The sequence below is a fragment of the Pterocles gutturalis genome, unplaced genomic scaffold (genome assembly GCF_000699245.1).
Source record: "Pterocles gutturalis isolate BGI_N339 unplaced genomic scaffold, ASM69924v1 scaffold41624, whole genome shotgun sequence".
NCBI classification, from domain to species: Eukaryota; Metazoa; Chordata; class Aves; order Pterocliformes; family Pteroclidae; genus Pterocles; species Pterocles gutturalis.
The window spans coordinates 91,246-110,907 of record NW_010129764.1 but is presented as its reverse complement, the minus strand read 5'-3'; the positions used below and the strand labels follow the sequence as shown (position 1 = coordinate 110,907).

Sequence of the window (19,662 nt, the reverse complement as noted above, 5' to 3'; positions counted from 1 at the left end):
GGGGTGTGTTTTTTTTTGCGCCCCCCCCCCCCCCCCCCCAACTTTCAAGCAATCAGAAAAGTGACCCTTACTGCATTAAGTCAGTGCAACCTTAGCAGAAAACTCATCCCTCTCCTTACACCAACGCATTATAACTGCAGCGCAGCACACAACACACTTGGACCAAGTATTTAATTCAACTTTAGAGAGTTCTCTACCAGACTCCAAAGACATTCTACCATGCATTATCTTAGATTTTCATATTTTGGAGCAAAATGTTACATTTAACACAGTACTGATGTTTAGATAGTATTTTTGCTACATTATAAGAGAGCGCCAAAACAAGATACTGCAATCCAACAGCATTATGAGTAACACAAGGAATTTGATATGCTGGGTTTTGCTTTGGGTCTTTTTTGTGTTTAGATTTAAGAAGTCGCCCACAAAGATTCAAGTAAAAACATGTAACTGACTCCTGAGGAAAACAGCATGGATTACATGTATCCCATGTTGCTTTTTGTTTCCCATCTTTTCTTGGCTTCAAATCTGAAAAAGAGCACAAAACCCATGTTAGGAATTATGAGCATATGTGCTTCAGGTATTCAACCATACTATTATTAGTAACAACAAAAATAAAAACTTATCTTTAATACTGTAATAAAGAAATGAAGGCAAATGTAGACATATAACCAATACACTAATTCTGGTAAAGCCTCTGTACTTAAGTCTGATACACTGCTAAATGCCCCCCCCCCAAAAAAAAATACCGCCCAAACCCAACAAGGTTAAATTAAACAAATAAGATTAGCACAAGCCTATTCCAACTAAGAAAACATTCATCTGAGACTGCATTGTATACACTTAGTGCCAATGAAACCACAAATGTTTAATTCCATACTCAAATGGCTTACCCCCAAGCAAGCTTCTTTTTCTTTCGAGCTTCTTGGGCAGCCTCTGCTTCTTGCTTGGCTTTTACGAAGTTGCGGCAAACAGCAGCTTTGGCAATTTTCACACCAAGCTAAGACATAAAAAGGAACAAAGGAAAACTGAATACATGCAAATAGCTCATACGAAATTTAAGCCTCACAAATTACTCGGTCTGGTATTGTTTCTCAGAAGTCAACAGATATTAAAATATCTCTCAAATATTAGGCTGATGCTGTACTATTAGATGAGATGAGCAAAAATGTCTCATAAGAAAAATACAAAGGAGTGGGATTGCAGGGAAGGCGATCCTTTTCACCCAATCCTTCTTTTGAAAGAATAAACCAAAGGGCAATAGCCTGCTAGATCCTTTTGTTTGTTTTTTAAACAAATATATACACATAGATATGCACACACAGGCAGTCTCTATTATTAAAACCAGTTTGTGACCTCAGCTGTGCTAACACAACAGTATCAGGTCTTACCAATGCAAAAAACACCCAAAAAGACAGTTTTATACAAGAAGACCTGCTACTACTCCACACTTCCAAGTAGTACTAGCAGTCATGTTTTAATCACTCTGTCCAGAAAGTAAATGAAGCAGTGTCCTTAGAGTCCATCTGGCATTTAGTCTTCGCATTACCAGGTTTTAGATTATTAGTGTGATAATATGCATGCTTTTCAAATAAGGTCATAACAGGCTGTAGGTGAATACTCCTTTACTTTCATAAAGTTATTCACACTGAGAATTAAGTTCACTTTAGTAAATGTCAAGGGGAGGGGGAAAGAATAAAGCAAAAAAGATGGAAGAAGGTACTGTGAACTATGACCAGATTATTCTCCTTAAACAGCATTCATAACTTGTTCACAGTAGTTATGTTTTATGATTGCTATCATGACTTTACATTACTTGTAACTAAATTATGTATTACGGATGGATTTTGTCTCAAAAGTTACCATTTTTCCCCAAGACAAAGAAGCAATTCATTTAGCTAAAACTGTTATAAACTGTGATGTGGACAAAGAGGTTTTCTTCTTATCCAGTCCAAAACCTGATGAAGTTAGCTAACATGTTTCTGACTGGATATTCTAAATTTCCCCAAAATGTCATGGGAGCGACAAACAAGAGAGGCATGGGAGACCCAGGTGAAAGAACACTCCTTAACACTCTGGTTAAGCTTCCATTATTAATGGTAATACACTTAATTAATCTGTGGCATCCATATAAGGCAATTTTTATTTACTCCTGAGAGGCATTTTATCCAGATAAGATGAGAGAGAACTCAAGAACGCATCTTCAGGTGTAGCATTTAGAGCTCTCCCATCTAACACCTACCCTGGAGGTAGGGTGATACCCTGATCAGTTTGTTAACAAAGCAAAACCAAAGCATCGTTACAAGCTATTCTACCTTGTCCTTTCAGGGTTCAGGAATCAAGCAAGCAGCCTTTCTGCAGAAGACTGAGAGTCTATATGCATCTAGGCAGTAAGAACATCAGTTTGTGCTTTGTTTCAGGCTCTAAGCTCTGGCAACACAAACAGTTAAGAGGTAAGCATAACATTTGAAAAGGAAAATACATAAAGATGACAAGTTTTTCATCTACTGATATAAGGTATAAGGTCATAAATATGTACCAGTGGAACCATCTTGATGCAGAAGATAATGCATGCGACCAGACATTTCAAAAGTTATATTATTAGCAACATCATTTTTCTCAAGTACTAACATTTTATATAATCAATCTGAACTGCCAAATCTCAAGTCAAAAACTAGAACATAGCATTCTCCTATTTGCACTGTCACTTAATATTTAAGGACAGCAATTAATTTTAACATACTTACAGTATAAGAATGTTTAGGAAAACTCACCTAAAATATACAAAAAATGTTTTCTTGTTAATTGAAACAAGACTAATTTTTAGGTTAAAAAAATAGAGCAATCTGATGGCTGGAATCGGACAATCAGCAGAACTATGCCTTTATTTGTGAACTGCATTTTACTTCCTAACACACTTCAAAATTAACTCCTACTATGTGATAAATAACAGCATCTCCTTAAAATATATTGTAGTGGCCTCTTGTATATACATAGAAATATACACAAGTGAGGTCTACAAAAGTGCTGCAGAAAAATCTTTTGATCTGTATTTCCTGGAAGACAGAATGAGTCCTTCCATCTTTGAAAAGTGTGGAAAAAAAAACAGAGTAAGAAGATCCTCTGTAGTGTATGTGGAAGTAAAAGGAAAAACATTTTGCTGCATTAATGTTATCATTTCTAGGCTACACAGAGTCAAATTTTCAAGACATGAAAGCAAATATGTCACATATAAACACACACAAACATTTTAGTCAGATTAAATGTCTTCTGCTCCCACCCACAACCAGATGTACATCCTCACTCCCCCCAAAAAGAAATCCATAAAAGCTTGGTCAATGGGTTTTACATTAAAAAAAAAAAAATCAGGTCATCAGATAACTCAATAAAATACAATCTTAAAAGAAGTAAGAAAGCATGAATAAAAATATATACAACAATTTCTTGTGTAGTCAAAGTATCAGCATTTTCCATATAGAACATCCAATATTTTGCTGCATTTTAATTAAGGTGTCTAAACATTATCACAAAGAACTGCAAATTGGTCAGAGCATGCAGTAAGGAAAATTAAGCTCTAAAGGCTTTTTATCACCATATTTCAGGAACCAAGGGTGTAAAATGTTCTAATTTGGGATATATTAAAAGCCATAAAAGGTCTTTCAAAAAGATTAATGGTACTTTGCTTGGATTTAAGATAAGGGCTTTAGCTGGTTGGAAAAGCAGGGCCCTGGCTAGACCCTTGAGGCATTCATCTTTACAGCCACTTGGAAGATTTGTAAAAGCGTCTGCATAACCTCAAGCGAACGCACTGCGACATTTTTTTTTTAAATTCCTTTCAATTTTACAGGTTTAAAGTGTGTAAATCATATTGGGTAGTAAAGCTGATATAATGGTTCATCCTTGTAACACAATATTTATATTTTTTTAAGACAAACTTAAAAAACAACTTAGTTTCTACAGGGCAAAGACCCTTCCATTTTGAAGTTGACCAATAATCATGTCAAATATCTTACTCTAATGTTTCATGTAGCACAAGTCAAAATTCCTTATCCGTTATTTTTCATAAATTTTCTATTCATCTGAAATCGCTACCTTGTAACAAATTTCTGAAGCTTTGCTTCTTTTTGAACAGTTTCAAGGCGTTTATTTAAAAATACCAATTATCATACTTTAATTTTTTATGGAATAACAGGTCTCTATGAAAAATATTTATGTCGTTCTCTTTTGTTCTTTAATTAAATGAAAACAGATGTTTTCTGAAGTAAAGCGGAACCATTACTGGAGTACTTAAAGTGTTAAGGTCTTTAATTTTTATATCAGTTTGGTCTACAGTTCCTGATTGTCTTTACTCAAGCTCAACATTAATGTCAAGCAAGTTACCTAGGAGACGAAAGAGATCAAAGAGACAAAAAACCCTCAAATGTCTGATTAATCAAGCCTGCAAACAGCTTATTTCTTTTAGCCTGCATGCAAGTATGAAAATGAGATTCTGGGAGCCGTACATTGTGCAGATTTGTTCATTCTTATCAGAACAAAGCCAGCGGCAGCTTATTTCATGGATCATTGGCACTGTCATCAGTGCTACACAGAACGGGTGACAGCTCCTCATTTTGAGGCTTGAACAAAATTAGCAAAAAGTCGGCACAAATTAGCCTCTCATCTTTTTAGTAATATGACATTATTCATTTACTTTTTATCCAATTTTTAATTTTTTCCTTGTCAGCTATCCCTTTCTAGTGTTTCTTGCACAGCATCATAAAACACTTTTTAAACAAGCAAAGAAATGGCTGAAGTTGAAATAGTATGTAAAGTTAAGGCAGAAGAGTAAACATTTTTATGAAGTTGCAGCAGAATCCACTGTAACTTCCAGAAAACTTCTTTGAAAATAAAGACATTTAACATTAGATATCGTAAAGCAAAGACTTTTCACCAAGATCGCACTGTGCAATGTAAACACTGAATGACACAAGCAATGAGACAACAAATTCAAGAACTGCTCCAGAAATAATTAGGTATGATATACAAAATGCTAAACCTATAGAAGCTCTAACAAAACATCTATATTCAAACAGGTCCTGAAACATCCTGTGATCATGCCAGAGAAACCAAACAGCCTTCTAATACGGTGTTACAGTTTCTCATCAAATATGAATCTAGTTATTTCAGGCTTGCCTTTAGCAATGATTTTCTCCTTTTATGTTATGGAATGTTATCCATTGCTGACGTATATAAAATATATAAAGCAAACAAGAATACCGAGTGGATTTTGCAGTGAAAATTGTCCCCTTTCAATGATGTGCTCAACTTCCACTGTAAAATACTTTGTAATATCTTTGTTGTATTTTTATGCTGTGTATTACAACATCAAATTATAATTGGGTGACACAGTAATGGAGCAAGGACAGAAAACTGTTGTCATATTAAACTCTTTGCTAGATTTAAACATTTAAATGCAAGTAACTTCTTCCATTCATGAGAAAACACAGCATTAAAAAATTAACTATAAGCTGTTAGATGCTTTACACATCCCCCTTATAAGAAAGGCAGTTTTAAAAAAAAGAACTGTAGTACTGTTTTCAGCAATTTCTTTATCTCTGTTCTTCTAAGTAAGAAAGCTTATTAACAAGCTTTGAACTTAAAATCACATTTACAATAATGTGCCATCAACAGTTTTATAAGCTAATTAGAAAAAAAGATTAATTAATGACTGGCTGCTAATAAAATGGCAATCATGAAGAAAGAAACCAAGGGTGCTAAGCTTCAACTACCACCAATTAAGAGCTAATTACAAACAAATTATATATGTGTTTTGCTGTGGGCTTTAATTTACTAAAATGGTTTTAATTAAAAGAGAAAACATGCTGATTAATTGAACTGCAGAAAAAAAAGTCTACAGTATAAACTGTGCTTTGTCTGTCTCTTTAATTAGACTTGTAACATCTGAAATCTTTTTTTAAGGTTTGTTAAGGAAAAGATATACATAATTAAGGGAGCATAAGAATGTAATTCTAGGTGATAACCCTGCCATGTTCTAAAGGTTAAAAGAAAACAACCTCAATGAAGAAAGATATTTGGAAGCACCTCCGCTAAGTGTTAGAAAGAAAATCCTTAGAGATAAAAAATAAACTCTTCCTCCTCTCCCTCTACAGCCCCTTTCCCCCCTCCCACACCCCCCCAGGTCCTTCAATGGCCAAGACTTCCAAGTTAATTGGCGCTTGGTTACATTCCACATAAAACTGTATCAATCTCTTCAGGTACCTGAAAGCACTACAATAAACTGTGAACGTCGCACAGAATTTAGACATGAAACTCTATTTTACCAATAGAAGAGCATCAAGCACTATAACCTGTCCATCTGAAACAGTCATGTCTGTGTGACCTCATGATTAATCACCTTACCAGATTTTCAAATGGAAACCAGCTTCCAGAATGGTTCTCAATAGCTGTGGCATACAACCTTGCATCATTCTAAATTATATGCTTAGAGGTTACTTACAGACAATGGATACTAACTTGATCATTAGACAATAATCAAAACTGATGCAACAAATTTTGAAGACAACAGCAGGACTGATCTTGCTGTAACATGAGAATGATATCCCAGAGAATAACCAATTAATTTTGTCAATTGTGATGCAGATCTTTCATCTAAGCTTGATTACAATACCATAGTTTCCCTATAAATTGCAGCTTTTAAAAAAATGCTTCACCAAAATGCCAGAAGCCGCTAAGCTAAGCACTCAGGAACAGTGCTGTCAAAAAGCCTGTGCTATTTAGAGGCTGACAACTACTGCAGTAATTTAGCACACTAAATTACACAATATTTTAAAAGTACCTTTTGACGGGTAAGTCTAATATGGTCAAGATCGTTTTATCCTGTTCAAGTTACAGCCCTCAGGCTAACCTACTCTTAGACAATGTGGCACCTACCTACCAGGCAGTTAACAAAAAACCACAAGCATAATGCAAAGTCTGAGGTTTAGCCAGATTAGTTCTCAGAGCCATAAGAAATCTACATTCTGCTTCTTGAGACACTGCACAATGATTTGAGTACAAAAGCACTATGAGAAATTCCTTATCTAGGGGGAAAAAAAGCTTGGAAAATATTTTCAGGTTTATATATTAGGGGTATGAGTGGGAAGATTTTTAAATTATTTAGTTTAAATTGAAACTGAGTTACAGCAAAGTAAAATTATCAGATACCTCCACATACCATCCTTACTCAAAAGGATCAACACCTCCAAATCTTCACAGCTGCAGCGCTCTAATTTATCAACATTTATTCTTCAAAAAAAAAGGGGCAGATTGAAATACAGTAGGAACAATTAAAGTACATTTCAATATATTATTCCTAAAAGGCTTTTCGAAAGCATTAGAAAAGTTGCCGTAATTCCAAGTGTTTGATCCCAGATACATATCCAAGTACCTGCTACCATTAAATGTCAACTACCCCACCCTAGAGCATTTTATCTCAGCCCAGCTAAGTGTCCACATAAACTTCATTCTCTCAACAATTTTCATCCTAAACCATTGAGAATTTTTTGGGTAACTCCTACATTAATGTTAACACTTCTATTGGCATCTCTCAAGTCCAACAAGTCACCATTAAATGCCGTGTTCGAACAACAGCTTTAGGTATGCCATACAACATTTGAAAAGCAGAACTTTAAAACATGAAGGACTCTGCCAATGCTGAAAGCCCTTGGAGTGTTACAAGAAAAGACAGCAACTGGATTACAATAATAAACCTTAACTGCGCATATTATACTGTGCACACTGCAAGGAACTCCTAGTTATTTAACACTAATAGTACTATGTTGTAGGTATTCAAGAAATAATTCAGTCTAACAGTGTGTTTAAAAACACACTGTGAATTAAAATTAAGCAGTATGACCCATCCGCATTATGTTGATGCTCAACACAAATTTACCAAAGGACCACTGATCTTACACAGGAACTGCACCACAGCACTGAGATGCTCAAGCTACACTGGGTTCCAGAAGCAGCGTAGCTGAAGAGGCAGAGTTTCTGATGGCCTAAATTAGTCTGTACAACATAACGCAGACATGCTCATATTCTTTCAGGAAGAATTTAACTCATGTATAAAAATAATGCAATCAAGAATTTCAGGATCACTAGAACTCTTAGTGAAGCAGAACACCCCACAGGAGAACATGCTGTGGGGATGGCCAAGGATACTACAATTAGAGATCTGCTCTCCTGATAACTCCCAAACTACCTGCAATCACTGTGCTAGTCCACCAACTAGGATGACAACAGGAGACAAGGAGTAATACTTTGGAGTGAGGTTTGCCAAGAGATTAGACTGAGTATCATCATAAGTACAATTAATATTTTAACAGAAATTCCACTGTCAATAAAGAAAGGGGTAACACACTTTTAGCTAGTCTCAAAAGCTACATATGAATCTACACATGCAGTCATTAGTAAATATAGAGCCTCATGCTCTATAGGGGGGCGGTCAGTAGGTCGAGAGAGGTTCTCCTCCCCCTCTACTCTGCCCTGGTGAGACCGCATCTGGAATATTGTGTCCAGTTCTGGGCCCCTCAGTTCAAGAGGGACAGGGAACTGCTGGAGAGAGTCCAGCGCAGAGCCACAAAGATGATGAAGGGAATGGAGCATCTCCCTTATGAGGAAAGGCTGAGGGAGCTGGGTCTCTTTAGCCTGGAAAAGAGGAGACTGAGGGGTGACCTAATTAATGTTTATAAATACGTGAAGGGTGAGTGTCAGGAGGATGGAGCCAGGCTCTTCTCTGTGACATCTAGTGATAGGACAAGGGGCAATGGGTTCAAGCTGGAACATAGGAGGTTCCGCTTGAGTATGAGGAAAAACTTCTTTACAGTGAGGGTGACAGAGCACTGGAACAGGCTGCCCAGAGAGGTTGGGGAGTCTCCTTCTCTGGAGACATTCAAGGAGCACCTGGATGCGTTCTTGTGTGATCTGATCTAGGTGTCCTGCTCCGGCAGGGGGATTGGACTAGATGATCTTTCGAGGTCCCTTCCAATCTCTAACATTCTGTGATTCTGTGATTCTGTGATTCATGCATAAGGTATCCAAGTTCTAACTTCTAATTCTCTAAAACCTTGAAGGCTACTAGATTAAGAATCTTTGTTTTAAAATCAGCACTTGTGTATATTCATCAGAGCAAAAGAAAGCAACAAATAACATATTGCCCAAAGCTTCATTTACAGCAGTACAATAACAGTTTCCTTAAAGGACCAGCAACAAGTACCACATGGAAACCAAAAGACTCACACCCTTGAAGCAGTATCATTTAGGCTTTTAGGATGTAAATTTCAGTGATCCACTCACAGCTGCTAGATTATGCACACTGCCTAAATCATCACTGATTTTACAGGAATCTCATTTTTAAAAACCTTTTCTCACTGTGTCAAAATGATAGCATATTGACAGCATCATTTTGGCATTCCTTTGCTTTTTAGGACATGTTTTTACTGCCTATTCTCATCATCTGTTTATTTTTGGCTTCATTTTTCTAAATACTGAAGCTGCCCTATCAGTTTCACAGGCTTATAAATGTTATACATCAAAAATTAGTTTCACTTATTAAGGCAGGAAACAGCTTTAAGAACTCTGGGATCTGTGCCTCAAAGCAAAAGCTTTATCAGCAGGTTCCAGTCACTGCTTCTTGCAAAAGAAAATGGTGCCGATTAAAACCCCATACACCTGATTTCAAAAAGAACACCTACCCACTGAACATTTTTCACATGGCTGCAAGGGGGGCTGTACCCCAAACAGAAGGCAGCTGTTTCTCATATGCTCTCTGCCCCCAACCCTGCAACATTGCTCAAGAAAAATGAAAATTATACATAAAAAGATTAAGTTGAGATAAAATAACATAATTCATCCACTTATTTCTCTACACTTCAGAAGTGGTATACTTCACTACAGCCACAGTATAGTTCCATGCCTGACCTGCTCACAGTGTTGTGTCGCATTTGGAAGTTAGAGGGACAGAAATAGCCACATACCGTAAAAATTAACTCACCGTTAAGAAATATTATGAAAAATTAGTTTTAAAGGGGATATTTCTTTAAATTGCAAAGAGAAGGAGAAGTAGTGGTTGAATCAATACTATGCAATATGAAAGCAGTTTTATATTAAGTGTACTTGTATACAAAACAACGGTTTGAGTCAACCTCTTCCATAATCAAATCCTTTTCTATAGCTCTTCATCGAAACAGAATTACTCACTGTTAGAATGACTTCCTTAGAATAAAACAGACTTTAAAAGATCCATTAAAAAAATACCACTTCTTAAAATCACAAAGAAAAATGAATCTTGCAGTGGGTTAAGTAGCACATCTTTATAACAGGAGAACCCCAGTGAATTCACATGGATTGTTCCTCGACAGAACTCCTCATGAGATCAGGACAGTCATGTGACTTTTCCTTCTTTCAACATACTATTTATTCAGATAAACCCACTTAACCAAAACCAAGTCAAGGCTGTGAATACTAATAATGTTTCAAGCATTTTGTTTTCAGAATTACACCATGCTAATATTTAAAAGTCAACAATTTGGAGCTAATGTTCCACAAATAATAATACATTGCTGTAGCACCTGGGATATGCTAGATGTTGTACAATCCCTTGGCTACCAACATCAGATAACAGTTTATCATAAATATTACAAAACCTTAAAACTTCTTACGTTAATTTGTTTTTATAGTCAAACAATTTGCACTAGAACCTCAGTATGTTTTATTGATTATGATACCCTAACCACTTTAGAGTAGATGGGACAATGACATTTGTGAAGGAGAACAGCAAATGTTTTTCATTTGTACACACCAAAGGTAACATAACAGTATCACAGTCAGAAGCTGGTCAGACTTAAAGGGAACATTAGGACATATTTCTACCACTGTCAACAGCTGTTATCTTTGTGGATTCATGTTTTGCGATCACCGTTGACAAGACAGATAAGAGTCAAGCCATTAGAAACTACCCTGAGTGAGTAAACATAGGAGTGTAATGATTGTGTAAGAACATGCACTGAGGAACAGTTAGTTCTGTCTAACCTTACTTACAGAACCATAAAACCATTTCAAAAGCCATCTGTTTTTAAAGCCATCACAATACTGTATTATATTGCATTAAACAGATTTAAATTTGTAATTTTACATTAAAGCTTAGCTTCAAACCCTGTACTCAGGAAACGTTCTAAACATTTGTCTGAGAATGAGATGTATTTGGAATGCTTTTCTAATAAATTTGAGTTTTGCTAGTATATACAGCAGACAGAAAATTCTCATTAACTCTGTGAAGACAGAAGAGTATGCAAGACAGAGGAATAAAAGCAAAAGTTCTATAATTAATTTTTAATATAAATTTTGAATATGTCGAATTATATAAATCATATGACTTAAAAATGATAGCTTGCTTCTCCGCTCACTTCAAATGGCACTTATTTAGCTATTTTTTCTTATCCGGCTTCAAAACTATTCCAACTGTCTTTTTATCCAAATTTCCTCCTTTGCATTTTCTCCCCTATCCACAGTAACAGTGGGCACCTTCATGGATTTCAATTACATACTTCAGCTGCTACCACCTACCATATGTGCACAAACTTAACTATTCCTTAAATGAAACTGCAATTGCCAGAGGTATCTGATGAATTGCTCACCAGTTTAATTATTCACTCAACACTACATACAAATGTAAAGGGTCCATTTTTTGTAGCAAAGAGAAGCATAGCCTCCATAAAACTCAGGATATACCAACTAACATGACATCTTGAAAAAAATGGAGCTTCGCTTACCTGTTTTTTTGGGTTTGCTTTGGTTTTGTTTCTTTTTTTTGGGGGGGTGAGGGGGACAGGTGGGCTGGGTTCAAATATGCATTTATACATTAAAAATTATGATAAGAAAAAAATATGCATTCATCCTATAAAAGTCATTCTACGTTTGGCTACATCAATCTGTTTGACATCCATCTGCTCCCATTGTTCTTCAGAATTCTTTCGGCCATCAGCTCCTGATCACATCAATATACAGGAAAAAAGCACTGATGCACAAGTTTTAGTATATCTGTCCTCATTTTGGCATGTCTTGCTCTAAACTTACTAAAACTCCACCTTTTTTCAGGCTTCCCAAGCTTACTGAGGAGGGAATGCAAAGAAGAAGTCTGAGGCACAGGGAACTTGCAGGATGGGAACATCATACTCCTGTTTTCTTGGCTTGTGACTCGGAGAAAAACCGAAAGCTCAATATCAGGACTAGCTACTGAAGCCTCTGACTCATGGAGTCGCCATGAATGCTTTAAAACAAGGTTACTTGGAATCATTCATAGTTGTATTTTCAATTATTATACATAGCTACAGCTGTCCAAGCATTACTAGATTTTTTAGGAAAATCCTGCAATCACTGACAGAAATCTGCTCAGGAAGCAGGAAATATGCCCCGATCAATCTCCAATGCTATTTTACTTATAACACTTCTTAGATAAACATATAAAACTAAATGTTTCCTAAGAGCTTTTGTTAATAGCCCACTTACCTCACGAATGGCTAACCTGTCACTCAGCTCCACCGCCTTATCAATGTCACCTTCAGCCACAGACTTCTCTATGCTAAGTTCAAGACCAGACTAGAGAAAAAAAAAGCAAATACCTTCAGGACAAAAAGAAATAACATCTTTCATAAGATTCTTTACTTAAGACACTGCAGAAACCTGTAATTTTTATGTAACACAAATTACTTTGTCTGTGTATTGTAATGGACAGTATAATTAAGAATTCACTGAAAGGCTGCCTGAGCACAAATCATTGCATTAGTTCCACCTTATGTGCAGGATAATACTGTAGGTTAAAAAAATTACACGGACTAGTTTATGCCTGTCACAACAAAATTTAATCTGAAGATCTGGCTTATCTTTTCCATCCCTGAAGCTTTCTAAACAAAATGTGAAATATATGTGTCAGGTAACATGAAGAATGGCAATTACCACTGTATCGTTACAGTTCTGAGATCTTATCTTTATCCGAAAACCGAGTTCTGGCATGGTGCCACTCCACTGTGCTAATAAATTAAAAATTCTAGCAATCCCATGGAACACAATGAAAAACCTTCAGAATGTAACCTCTGAAAATAAGACCTTTAATAACCTTTATGATCAGTGTAATATAACTTGTTTAACAACATTTACAAATAATGTAACAATAAAAGCAAATATTTACTGTAAATTACTAGTTGGAAACTTCTGAAGGAATATAGAAGTGTAGCACAGCAGTAGACACTGACTTCAGAATCTCATAAAAAAATCACTCTCATAATAAAAGAAAATTTACAGCCTCATTGGTATTAAATCTTAGTGATGCTAAAGAAAACACATTTGACAGTTTCATAACATATACTTTTTTTAAAAGGTAAAAGCAAAAAAGCAAACAACTCTTGAGAAACAGTGATCTGCAAATACCACACTTAAATTATTCAGGTGAAAGTTGGGGGGGGAAAAAAAGCACACAACTGGAAGTTGCAATAATAGCCAATTGTGTTAGATGTCTTTTCTGAAATGAATGAGATATATGTTCCACCAGTGATAAAATCTCTAACTTCCATGGAGAGCATCTGCATTTTAACACTTTGGGCCTCGCTCCAGATGTATCCTGAGCAGTTCCACGACAACTAAATATCCATCAAAAGTAAGAATTCAGACAGAAGCAAACCATCTCTTATGACTTACATGCAGTAAATTACTTTAGGCAAATGAAAAATACATAATTTATCATAAAGGAGGCTAACTGAACATTTGCTGTCATTGTACTTATACAGGCCTTTACTAGAAAGGCTACAGAACAAACAGTGCTACAAGGAACCCACAATATAATGACTTTCTTAACTTGTCCATCATGTTGTACCAGCTATTTCAAATATGACTAGTTACACAATAATATTTATCAACAGAATGTATTATAAATCCAGTAAATCTGTACAATGGGTTTGGCCCTCTAATTCCTGTAGCCACTGGTGTTAACTAAAGGATCTATGTGACAAATGTTAAAGTTAAAACATGACTGAAAAAAAAAAAAAATCAAACATGCACATGAAGTGTTCTGTCTCTCATGATGACAGAAAACAAAACCAGACAGGAAACAAGTACGGATATTGGCTCAAAAGGAAGCACGGCAACCTTTCAATCCACATATAATTCAACTGATATCTAAAAGGAAATTAATTAAAAATGTGCACAAGGTTATCCTTCCTCAGAGTGATGTTTACTCAATTTCAAATAGTCTCCTTTCTATTCCTAACTCAGTCAAGGCTGAGTTCTTCTACTGCCAAGTACAAACTGACATTGCTTTTGTATCAACAGTCACCTTTTGTGGAGCCCTGCTATCCACAGGCAATTCAAATTTATCATTGATTCCAAAGTATTGTGTAAGTTCCTTCCATTTGTCTTCATTTGACAACTGTTGACTACTGAAAACAAACAAACAAACATCATTAATATAAACAGTTTCCTTTCCATAACTTCTAATATTCTTTTCAAAACTAAAATAAATTTTTCTAATTGGAAGATGTGCTCTTTTCTCCCAGTCACAGTTTTTAATGGAAGTGAAATTGATTATTCCTTCCCTTCTGTAAGTGGAATTCCACAGTCTTGAAAGCAAGCTTACAGAATCATTTAGGTTGGAAAAGCCCTTTAAGATCATCGAGTCCAACAGTAAATCTAACACCGCCAAGGATGAAAAAGAAGAGGAGGAGCAGGCTGAACAGGAGCTTGTATGCAATGACATGCAAAACATCATTAGAAATAACATTAAGCCCATTTTAAGTTACACTGAATAATACATTTGTATTGAATCTGAAAACCAAGCATAAATTCCATCAAGTAATCACTGGTATCAAATTCAGCCCGCCCAACTTCAGCAGATATTTCACATGATGTTCAAAGCTGGGCTTTGGCCATGCATGCTATTAAGTCTTTTACAAGTTTTGCCTGATATTAAAAACAGACCTCAGACAATCACATTGACCTGGTTATACCTCTTAGGCACTTCATTGTTCTTCTTCTGTTTTTCTAAGAAGAAAAAAAAAAAAGCCAACATTATACAGTAATACCCGATAGCATCTAATAAAGTTAATAGAACTCTAATTGGTCACATTTCCTTTGAAAGATTGACACACTACGATTTTTACCCAATGATCACGTGGATTTAAACCACACAGCTGTAAGGCTTTTCATACAATGAAACTCCTACAGTATCTGTAAAGTTTTACCCAGAATATGCAAAAAGGGTGTTTTATAGAATTACTGAAATACTTATTTACAATGGGTAAGTGTATTCACTCATTAAGTTCCACCTCCTCTTTAAAAAGGGACAAATATATTACTTGAACTTTAAGCAGCAATTTACAACCTAGTCCTACAAATTATGTATACAACTGGAAAAATAAAATCCTAGAGAATAGCTAGAATACGTCTACTCAGGCATTCAATCCTTGGTAAAAAAAAAAAACAAACCAAAATCAAAACACAACAAAAAACCCAAACAAAATCAACAACCCCCCCTCCCCCAAAACTAGCAAATCCCATTTCCATTGTATTTGATACTAATTCTATGTTGAGAAAATAAATTTTGTAATTGTATAAAACACCTTTTCTGCGGCGCTTTCTTTTTCGGCCTTTGTTTCCCTGTTCTGCTTGGGTTTTCATTTCACGGTTTTTCTTCTGAAGCTCCACAAATTTCTACAAAGTTAAGAAAACGCAAATCAGTATTTCTTAATTTTTTCATTAAAAAAAAAAAAATTACATTATGTCCTGACAAATGTAGTCCCAGTATCTTATTTATCCACAATACCTTGTTATATCTATTACTCTAGAAGTTACAAATTGAGAACATCCAACTCTGACGGTGTTAAACTGGAATTGGCTCTAACCTTTCATCACCTCTGACTTTCTGCCCTCTCTAAATCCCAGGACTATTCAAACCCAGCAGTCTTCTCATGGGACAAGACACGGAATACACTTGTGCTGGTTGTGCACTTCTGAGCAATGTACTGTTACTGACCAGCTGGTAGCTTGTAATCAGAGTATCACTGACAGCATAGTCCTTGCCCAGCAGGCTACCTACATGCACCAACGTACATTGTTTTTGCCAATTCTTTTGACTCAAAAGCCTAAAACAGGTTGCTTTATTTTCACGCTTTACATGTAACAGGAAAATCAAGAGGTTATAAGCAACTATGAGCCTGAATGCCGGCAACTAACCCCTACAGGAAGCAGAAGAGTACACCTCTACTTCGCAGAGATGCACCACCAGTACAGTGGCTAATACACTTAGCTATAAATCCTTACTAACACAGAAAGCAGTTATGAAGACACTCAGAGTCCATACACTACTGAAAACACAAGTCTTTATGCAATTCTAGAGTTACCCAAACATCCCCCTGCTGTGCCTTCAACCACCACTGCACTAGGGAAAATAAAAAGTTACATTCATTTCCTATCTAAATTCCTGTTCGCCCTGCTTGAAACAATCCAAGGTATATTACGATGACTGTGCTTTGACCCTATTTTATTTAATTTCAGATTTGTATATTGAATATTCAACATTAAGTTTTAATTTAAAAACTAGCCATTTGACTGTGCGCATGTGGTATTTATGCTCTGTACATTTGGAAACCTGTAAATATACCCACATTCCACAAACTTAAAGGAACTCCAGAAGGGCAAGTCTGAGACATGTTTTCTCCATCTGTCACTGATATTGCAATGGGTTCACTGATGGCATTACTTTCAGGTCCATTCTCCTGGAATTCAGAAAGCTGAACTCTTTCAGTATCTTCTTTTGCATCCTCCTTTGAAGAGGAACTATGTGATTCATCTCCCTCATCAGAACTCAGGTCAACATCACTTTCATTCAGTCCTGGAGGTAACAGTCCACTCCACATCTGTCAGTTCAAAGAGGTCCAAGCCACTTCAAGTCACTGCAACGACATCAGTTACTTGAGCTTACATATTCCAAGATAAAAACAGAATTAGCCTGCAGAAGAGAGAAGCAGAAATAGTAAAAAACATGATCAGAAATATTTTAATTTTGAGAAAATTAATTATCATTAAATATTTTAGACAAGCACATTATAAGGCTTCTAATACTTACTATTCCAGAGAGAAGTGGAGGATTTAGGTACACAGGCTGAAGCTATTGGCTCTCTTGTTTTCCTTCCCTGTTCTGTAAAGTTCTGTCACGCCGCGCTTGTTTACAGCTGCTCAGTCTACGGGCGATACCGCAGCACACGCCTCCTGCCTCTCCCCAAGGGCAGGGGGGTGCACACCCAGCCTTTCCACGCGATGAAGCCACAGCGCAACTGCCTCCGGCCCGCTGGGCAAAGCCGAGTGCGGGTGAGCTCCGCCGGGGGAAAGGACGGAGAGAAGAGCCCCCCCACCCCGGGGCAGGCAGCAGGCCGGGGAGGCGAGAGCAGCCCGCTCCCGACGAAGCGACGTGAAGGAAAACACCGCTCCAAGGCAGGGTGCGGGGTCTTAGACGGCCCTCCCGTCCCTCCAGCCTCCCGCCAGCGCTGCCGAACTTTCCCACCCCCCCCCCCCCCTCGCCACACCCCCACCGCCGCGATTCTCCTCAGCCGTGTTTACCTGCCCGCCATCTTGGCACCGCCGGAACACCCCGCCTGCCGATTGGCCTCTGCCCCGCAGCCAATCAACGGGCGCTTTGCTGCCTCGGGCCCCGCCTCTCTGGTGTCCATCACAACAGCTAAGCGGGGCAGGCGGGTGGATTGTGCCGGGCGGGGACGAGGGTCCGGGCCCTGGGGCGCTGCCTTCCCGGGCAAGGGGCTCTCCGCTGGGGCCGTGGAGGGGTAGGCCCCGGGGCTGGAACGGGTCCCCCCTTGTCATTGCAGGAGAATAGCCCAACACGTGCAAGTGAGGCGGGAGGCGGGTTTGTCAGGATTAACAGCAGTGCTGTGGATGAAAGGCAGGTGACAGGCTCTGCGGGATTCCTGGCTGCCAGGAAGCAGTGTGGCCTCAATTTCCAACCTAAACCTTGTGAGTTACCTAGTGCGTAAGCGTTTGTGCTGGGACAGGATGAGTAGTGTCAGAACCTTACTCTTCAAGGGTGGAAAAATCCTTGTTAAGGTTCCCACTAGTGTCTTGGTGTGGTGAGGAGAAAACCTCAAAAATGCTAGTCCCAGGCCTTGCAAGGTTGTTCATTGTGGATTGTTTTCCAGCTCATGTTTTCCTCAAACTGCTCCAAGAAGTGTGAAAAAGCTCTTAGAAACTCATCGGGAATTCTGAGCACTGTGCTTGGTGCTTCAGAGGTGAGCAGTCTGTGCAGAGCATTCAGGAAAGGTCTTGTTCATTTGGAAGATTATCTTACACCTTGGCCTTTCAGCTTTCATGGGTGAGACAGACGGAAACAAGTATTTAGGAGCAGTGCCAATATGATTCAGCAACATCATCTTGCATACAAGCAGCAACAGGAAAGATGTGTTTTTGAGTGATGATTTGCCAGTTTGAAAACTACATGTCAGTATCAAGACTTCTGAGAATGGAATTGCTGACACCAGATCAGGACACAACCCAGTTGTAGACAAACAGCTCAGCTATGATGGAGTGAGAAGGGGGCAGGAGTTTAAATGTTATGAAGATGGATAATAGGTGATATGGCTTTAAGTAGAGATTTCTAGATGGATCACAGGTTCTGGGATTGGCTGTGCATAGAAGGAAAAAATAAATACCTTTCTCATGGACATAAAACATCTTCAGATTCATTTCCTTTTATGCCATAATTTTACATCATCAGATTCATTTCTAAAATCAATTAATTCCATAAGTAATCACTTTTTCATGAACTACATGTACATTTCACACTCAGCTTGCTAACTAGTTTTTCTTGTCATCTGGGAAATCAATTTTTAAGAGATTTATTTTATTTAGATTTAATAATTGATTGTATTTGGTATACAGATAAGTGGTAATTGATAAATTTATTGATATTGGATATTCTTTGCCATTTGTTCTAGCAAAATTGTTAGACCATTATATGCGTTATATTTTCTTAATGTGAGAACACTCCAATAATTGAAAGATATGTGACATCTTCATGACCTGTACATTTATATGTTTCGTAGGGATACATTTTCAGAAGGCAAGTTTTATTTCATGTCACAATTTGTATCCAAACATCCTCCTTATGTAGTACCCACAAGACAAATTGGCACTGGTAGTGCACACAAATGAAGTACTCAAATGTTCACCTGCATTTCATTTTATAATTAAAAAAAGTATTGTAATTTAAAAAGCCAAATTTCAGGATAATTTCCAGTTCTCCTACAACAAACTCTGACTTCTCACAGGTTCTTCTATGAGAAAAAAAGTGGAAAGTGATGTTCCCTGGCTTTCAGCAATCCAGAAGCATTTGTATTCAAAAGGTCAGTGATTGCTGAAGCTACAGAAGACATTGTTGACTACTTAACAGAATTTGCAATTTAATAATGATGTGTAGAGTCTTCTGAGGGGTAGGAAGAAGAGGACAGCACAGTGACCAGCACTGATGTCCCTACATAACACTGCATGAGATCTTGCTTTGGTGTCAAATTCTTCTTGTGCCAATTTTCTGTTCCCCATCTAGCAAATATTCTAATAATCTAATTTATTTCCTTT

At 37.4% G+C, this 19,662-nt stretch overlaps 1 protein-coding gene across 1 annotated transcript; it reads right to left on the bottom strand.

Moving 5' to 3' along the window:
- Window positions 1-473: 473 nt before the first annotated feature.
- On the bottom strand, window positions 474-16,937 carry FAM204A (family with sequence similarity 204, member A). The gene is made up of 7 exons (XM_010079996.1): window positions 16,686-16,937; window positions 15,642-15,732; window positions 15,030-15,063; window positions 14,360-14,462; window positions 12,541-12,630; window positions 891-997; window positions 474-525 (listed from the first exon to the last, which is right to left on the bottom strand). Exons 1-7 carry the CDS (start codon window positions 16,935-16,937, stop codon window positions 474-476), a joined length of 729 nt encoding a protein of 242 aa, XP_010078298.1.
- Between the last annotated feature and the right edge of the window lie 2,725 nt (window positions 16,938-19,662).

What these genes read in the sequence shown, in the direction of transcription:
- FAM204A (XM_010079996.1), bottom strand. Translation starts at nt 16,937, where the DNA reads ATGTGGAGTGGACTGTTACCTCCAGGACTGAATGAAAGTGATGTTGAC. An exon ending in AAGAAAGCGCCGCAGAAAAG is followed by an intron (nt 15,064 to 15,641) that starts GTGTTTTATACA and finishes TTTTCTTCTTAG; the next exon opens with AAAAACAGAAGAAGAACAAT. An exon ending in AACAATGAAGTGCCTAAGAG is followed by an intron (nt 14,463 to 15,029) that starts GTATAACCAGGT and finishes GTTTGTTTTCAG; the next exon opens with TAGTCAACAGTTGTCAAATG.